Raw genomic sequence first — 6,909 nt, 5'->3', positions numbered from 1 at the left:
AGTGTTGAATTCAGCAACACTGGATACACAGAATCCTGTTTCTTTTACAGCAGTAATAGGTTTTAAGTGGTTGTTTCACTGTTTCAGTGAGCCTACAGCATGAGGTGCTTTGGGAGTTCATCCACCAGCATCTAGACTTTCATTTCCAAGACCTAAATTTTGATCATTTACAGCCATTCCATCCGCATGGGTACTTCTGAAATATGAAATTGTGCCACCAAAGTCTTATATGTTAGTATGTTTTACACATTTTCTGTCTTCTCATGAGAATGATTATGAACAGATTATGTTTTAGAAATGTTTATTGGGTAAAAACAACCCATTGAAAAGAGCATATAGTTTGTGATATTCCAAATCTACCACAGAGTTTTCAAAGAAAAACATATTAGCGTTGAGATAAAATGATTCAGAAATTTAGAAACTCACTAGGCACTACCCTCAGGCCAGAACAGGAGGATTCATTTTTTATCACAGATGCAGAAAGGAAGCAAGAAACAAATCATGTTCATTCATGTCATCAGATAAATACCCTGCAGAACAGATCCCACATATTATACAGTACAGTCGTTGAGCTGATTGCCTTCAATCTCTGCCACCAAGTTGTTACATACTCTTCTAGAAAATACCAGTCACCAGTTTGTCATCAGAATACCATCTATCTAGAAACACACAAGACAACATAACATACATTTCCATATAATTCTTGTCAAAGGAAATAAGATTTGTAACGTCACTAATTTCTGAATCTGTGATTTGTCCATTTACATGTAAAACCTTTATTCAGATTAGGCTTTGAAAAATATGCCAACAGTATTCACAATATATATTATTCTTGAAATAATACAGTAAATACAGTAATACAATAGCATATACAGTAATACAATAGCATATACAGTAATACAATAAACTCCTATACATTGCAAAGAGCTTGATGTTTACATGTCACTATATGTGTTTTGTAATTAAATAATAACTGAATTGCTTTTCAATGCATTTTTTACTATTACAACTATTTCTTGATTTTGCAGCTAATATCATAGAGAAAAGTAGACTAGCACTAGCCTACGGAGTGAGTTGCTATGAAGTATGTAGCCTAATATCAGACAACTTAAATCGTTTTAATAGATTTTGGAATGTGACAGAAATGACAGTGAAATGTGCAGAATATATTTCACATATCATTCACTTACTTGTCACTTCGTCAGTCTTGTGCGGCGCGCTGATTCTCCCCCTTGCTGGGCATAGGGCCCTGGCTCCGCCTGAAATCAGGGTTGGGCATCTTCCGGCGCTGTTCTGCGCCTGCGCCATCAGTTAAATGCACTGTTTGTTGCTACTGTTTGGGGCACCGTTTTTATTTTTTTTAACCATCTAATACCTAAATGGGTGACTGCTTGTCCGTTAGCATTAACCAAGGAAACTTTTTCTAAAACTAGAATATCTTGTTTTCAGAAGATTTTTTTTTAATCTTAACTTGGGTCTCAACGATGTTACAGCAGACGGTAAAGAATTTCAACATCAATTTCAACGTCTTAAATAATAGGAATACTTTCTCCAGTGGCGACCCAATGACAGGACACATTTCCTTCGAACTCACAAAGGAGACGAAGATCACTTCGATAACGATGGCACTGACAGGAAAGGCGAAAGTCCACTGGTCCACCGGTGGAGGAGGGAGAGAGAGGAGGCGAAGACACTACTCGGCAAAACTGGACTTCTTTAACTTAAAAAGCGTTATCGTGCAAGGAAACAGTGGTATGCACCGTTTAGATACATTGCAGCACTGCAAACAATCAGTCATTGTTCAGTAGAGACACTCAGTTTATCTTTCCCTTGCAGCTACTGGTGGGACAGCAACATTTCAGCCTGGCACGCATGTGTATCCATTTACATGTCAGCTCCCACAGGGGTGTGTATGAGCAGTTTCCATATCGGGAAGGATTTTGTGTCTTTGTTTTTCTTGTTTCTGTTACAGAGATCCCTGAGGGTCACATGGTACTACTTTAGATAAAGATATATTGATGTGCACTGATCATCATAAACTTTAAGGAGATAAAAACTATATTTATTTAGAAGCAAGACTGATAACTAAATCCAGGGTACACCAATATTGTTTTCTACCATGTGATCACCAGGTCATTGGATACTTTAAGTATAGTTAGTTATTACTTTAGTTATAGTTTTCTCTTTGAGCTTGTTGAACCTTTTTAATCTTTTGCTGTTGTCTGTCTTGTCTCCAGGTTGCATCAGCATCTTATTATTACCACTTTAAAACAAATCTTTTTTATCAATGCAGAGACTTCCCATCTGCCTTCCGTGGGGTTCATGGACAAATAGCGTACACCTTGACAGTGGGCATCAACAGACCCTGGCATATGTCCAAGGACTTTGTGACAGAATTGAACTTCGTGAACCACACTGATACCAACCAGCCAGAGCTGCGGGTAAGTGATCCATGACCATGTTAACCTGCCAGGGGGCCCGAGGGCAAAAAAAAAAAGAGCTGCTGGGTCCTTATTAACCCCCATGTTCTTCCCATTCTCTGGGTGGTGTGAGCAGTCTCTCTATACTGGAGTTCTACTTGGCCCCAGGTTTGCTGTATAATCTGATTGAATACAATAATTCAGGAAACATGTAAGCATACCACTGAAACAATTAAAGTCTGAAAACTAGATTTTGACACAAACCTTTTTCAAGACAAGGTCTCGTTGCGTGTGTTGTTGATGAGGACACTATTGTCCCACAATGCAATGCACAAAGGAAATGTAATATATATATACTGTATACATTTAGTATGTAGTATGGATTTGGAACAAAGCAGCAGTAAGCCTGGAGCTCTCTGGGCTCCTGGAGATCTTGAGTCCTGGGGCGGTTACCTGCATTGCCCAGACAAGACTTGCTTTAATAGCTATTTTATGAGATAAGAAATAAACTGATTAAATTTAAACTGCTGCGCCACTGTCTCGGTGTTGTTTTTCTGCAGGCTCCTCTCTCAGGCTCCAACAACATGACACTGTGCTGCCTGTGGTGTGCCTCGGGTCCCATCACAATGACAGTCAGTGTAGAGAAGAAAGCCTTCATCCCTGGTACTGTATCCATCCACCCACCCATCTGTAAAATGAAATTATCATCAAGCTTGAAAATTTGTATTAAAATAACCACATCCAAACACTGTGTGTGTGCTTCCTCCAGGAGAAACTGTGAAAATCATTTGCTACTTTAGGAACGCTTCATCTCAAAGAGCTACTCCGAAGGTGAGACTGCAACAGAAACAGGTTTTCTACACCCACAACAAGGCCCACAAGAGGATGATTTTCAAAAGCTTTGCGTCAGTGACTGGCCAGCTCGTCAGTGCTCACACCTCTGACGTGCACACAGTGATCATGCTCACTATTCCCTTGTCTGCATCGCTCAGCATCTCTAACTGCAGCATCATGGACGTTGAGTACTTTATTGAGGTTGGTACCAACGACAGACTCTGATAGTGCGGAAGCTATAAGATGCTGGAAGAAACCATTCACTTGTTCAGAGAGCTTTAACTTGCTACTTTAAATGCATCTAAACCTGATGTTAGTTTAGAATTTGGATTATCAACCAGTTCTTTAATACAGCCTCATGATGAATTTCAAGTCTGTGTATCTTGTTTTCTTGTGTCTCCCATAGGTGAGCCTTAGTGTAACAGCTTCCCCTGACCTTACGGTGCTGTTTCCCATCATCCTGTGTGACACCCCTGTAAACACTCATCCCCCTCCTTATTTGTGAGTAAATGCGTGAACATCTTGAATTGTTTCAGATGTATCTAATATTACATGATGGTGGGATGCTTTTCAGTTTGACAGCATATTGTAATTTCTCAGTCTGACTTGTTACTGGGAGAGCCTTATTTCTCAGGGTTTTTGTATCAGGCTCACCTGCCCTCTACCACTGAGCATTAAATTTTTACAGCTCAACACACATTGAAACATCACTATTGTATGTTTAATTACACTTTTAAAGATGTCTCTTCATCTCTTTTGCTCATTTTAGTACTCTTCAGTTCAGCTAATTCTAGTCTTCCCACAGTCAAACTCTATCTCTATCTATTTTATTGTGTACTACTTGATCTTTTCCATATCTCCGCGTGTTTTAATATTTACCACTGCAGGCATTATGCTTTCTTGCCTTGCTTTATTTTATTATTGTACCCTCAACAGTGTAAATTAATTCCATATTTACTGTTACAAAGCAAATAACAGTAACTCAGAACTGTAACTGCAAACTGTCACTCTCTTTAAACATGGTCCCCCCGTATTGTCACTTGGTTTTGTCAGCTTTTTAATACCTGTATTATGTTGTCAGTGAAAAGTTTAAATTTCAATAATGTAGAAAGTCTTCCTTAAACAAGAAATTGCATCTATGTCAGCATATCAACGTAATGGAGAAAACTTAAAAATGTCATGTCAGATTTATAAGTATATAAGCTATTTTGTTTTTGTTTTTTTTACAGCAAATTACTCTTTAATATATTAAATATAAATCAAAGACGCAAAGCTTGCTTTGTGGAAACTGCCTTATAGCATCATACTGCCACTGACAAGCTGTCATTCAATTTTCTGATTGTGTGTTTTATCTATGCAGTATTCAATATGGATTATTGTAGACATCTATAGGAAATCTAGTTTGTTTCAGTGTACGATTGAGTAGATTGAAGCATGGGGGAAAAGATGTGTTACAGTTTGAAGTTTATTACCGCTTACATCATACCAAAGATATTATTATCGACATTCCATTGTACACTGTTAACATTCAGATAAGATTTTCCTGTTCTTGCCTAAATGGAAAATATGTTACTTTATGTAAAATCACAGCTTCAAGGGGTTGTCTCAGATAGTCCTAAAAAATATAATATCAAGAACCTTCCTTGACCTATTGTAAATTAAATGAAAAAAGTCATTTGGAATGTATTATTGTATATGATTGTATAAGTTTATGTTTTTATTTTTTCATGTCTTTTTAACATATTAATTGTTGTCATGTACATACTGTTTTGTAAGTAAACGATTTAGAGAAGTATTTTACTCTATAAATTAGAAGTTTGGGCACAGTAAGGGTAAATGTGCTCTAAATGATGATGATGATGATGATGATGATGATGATGATGACGACAAAGACCTACCATGCAAACAGCTGAATGCTCGGCTGAACTGATTCAGTACCTTGCACCAAATTACTTTTTTGCTCTCTTCAGCAGAGAAAACGCTGCAACCGTGTAAACTAAATTCCCTCTTTTAAGCCTAATTATGTGTCATTGAGAACACCATCAGCTTAATTTCCTGGAGGAAAGCCGTCTATTCAGCTGGCACTCACTCTTAAGGGAGCCAGTATGTTAATATTCACTAACTTCAGGTCACTGGCTGTTTTTTGGTTTCTAATAGTTGAGAGTAGCTCTGTACATCTAACCCATTTACAGACTTTTGACTTTACAGAAGTTTCATTATTTGATTCAAATGTAGGTTCACATCATCTCAGGCTGCTTCTTTCATATTGCTGCAATGTGAAAATGCTAATTTTGTATGTGTTTGTTTAATATATGAAACAAATTTCCAGTATTGGAATTTAGCTCTTATGCTTACTATAGCCATATTTGGTGAGCATACGGACTAGCTTTAGCTGTTGCCAGGCTTTAACCTCAGTGCCTCTTTTTTTCGGACAGTCTCTCTCACCTCTGGGCCCTCTTCCTGTCACCAACTGAACTGGGTGTCAATAATTTTATGCTACATTTAAAGTAAATGTACGTAAACCCTTCACTGTCTCACCGTCATATTTGTGCCATGTGTTGTAGCCAAAACAGTGGGTCCATCAGAGCTGAAGGTGTTTTGACTGCATCAGCTATTTACTGTTGTCTGTGTGCCTGAAAAGCTGGTTTATGTCAGTTGGAAATGCCACTATTTAAAGTGAACATGTCCCAACTCTCCAGAAAAACCCTGCTTTTGCTGCCTTCCCTCTGATCTCTCAGGTCTTGGGTGTGTCATATTATTGTGTCACAATGCACTGAGACTCATTGTCTTTCTGTAAGATGGACTTTTAAGTATTCACCTTTGTCTTAGCATTGCAGTAGGATAAACATGTAATCTCTAGATGAAGTGAAATTAAATTTTGTTTTGCATCAAGATGTTTTTTTTCTTAACGTTTTTTTGTCCAAGGGTTACCAGATTAAAAAAAAACAACTTTTTATTTTTGCCCTTTTTACAACTGTCTTGGTTGCAAATATGGTGCAGTCCATCTGGTTTGCTATAGGGGGCAGCAACGCACAGGGTTACAGTGTGAGGAGCTACCTTAGTTGGAGGCTTTGCTCATCATGCTTCACTCTCTGTACCTTCCTCCCCCCCTTTTTGACAAAATGCCACAAACCTGTCAAATGAGAGCTGAAAGCTGACTACCACTATCACACATATTTCACAATTGATGATAAAATTGCTATCACGTGTGTAAGGTGACAGGCTGTGGACTATCACATTAAATTATTTATTGTACTATACTCAGCTGTAATATAATAAACCAAGTCATGATTTAGGGCACTGACACAAATGGCAATAAAATGTGTTTGTTGTAATTATTTATTTATTTGTAATTTTTTGTAACTATGAAGTATTTAGTAATCCTGGTTTTGAAAGGTCAAATATAAATAATGTCTTACTCTTCCTAAGAACTGCTTACCAGAATAACATTTAAAGATGGTAAGGGATTCTTACACACATTTCTGTAAAAATATAGATTCACATCAACATTCGGGTGCTTTCAAGGATGTTTATCCTCACACCTGTAGACACAACCCAGGCGTACTGATGCACTTTTCCCAGATTCCACATACTCATTATTTCCAGTGCAATGTTTAGCTCACATGATCCCTGCTTGTGATGTATTTGACAGGTG

At 37.7% G+C, this 6,909-nt stretch overlaps 1 protein-coding gene and 1 long non-coding RNA gene across 3 annotated transcripts; one reads left to right on the top strand and one right to left on the bottom strand.

The window, feature by feature from the left end:
- Positions 1-284: 284 nt before the first annotated feature.
- LOC122876878 lies at positions 285-1,329 on the bottom strand. The gene is made up of 2 exons (XR_006378145.1): positions 1,191-1,329; positions 285-659 (listed from the first exon to the last, which is right to left on the bottom strand). It is a non-coding gene; the product is annotated as an uncharacterized LOC122876878 (long non-coding RNA).
- LOC122876875 (arrestin domain-containing protein 3-like) lies at positions 1,310-6,596 on the top strand. Of its 2 annotated transcripts, XM_044197744.1 has the most exons (7): positions 1,310-1,499; positions 1,599-1,752; positions 1,837-1,906; positions 2,294-2,441; positions 2,981-3,083; positions 3,190-3,455; positions 3,661-6,596. In XM_044197744.1, the coding sequence occupies exons 1-7, from the start codon at positions 1,485-1,487 to the stop codon at positions 3,757-3,759; spliced, it is 855 nt and encodes a 284-aa protein (XP_044053679.1). In that variant the 5' UTR covers positions 1,310-1,484; the 3' UTR covers positions 3,760-6,596. The 2 variants fall into 2 exon arrangements, with proteins under 2 accessions (XP_044053679.1, XP_044053678.1); XM_044197743.1 differs by having other exon boundaries at positions 1,310-1,752.
- The last annotated feature ends 313 nt before the right edge of the window (positions 6,597-6,909 follow it).

Source organism: Siniperca chuatsi, linkage group LG5 (genome assembly GCF_020085105.1).
Source record: "Siniperca chuatsi isolate FFG_IHB_CAS linkage group LG5, ASM2008510v1, whole genome shotgun sequence".
NCBI lineage: Eukaryota > Metazoa > Chordata > Actinopteri > Centrarchiformes > Sinipercidae > Siniperca > Siniperca chuatsi.
This window is presented reverse-complemented; position numbering and strand designations above follow the sequence as displayed.

Bases quoted from the DNA above. Each gene is read 5' to 3' on its own strand.
- LOC122876875 (XM_044197743.1), top strand. From the start codon at position 1,485: ATGTTACAGCAGACGGTAAAGAATTTCAACATCAATTTCAACGTCTTA. The intron at 1,907-2,293 runs GTGTGTATGAGC...TTATCAATGCAG, and splicing joins ACATGTCAGCTCCCACAGGG to AGACTTCCCATCTGCCTTCC. The intron at 3,456-3,660 runs GTTGGTACCAAC...TGTCTCCCATAG, and splicing joins ACGTTGAGTACTTTATTGAG to GTGAGCCTTAGTGTAACAGC.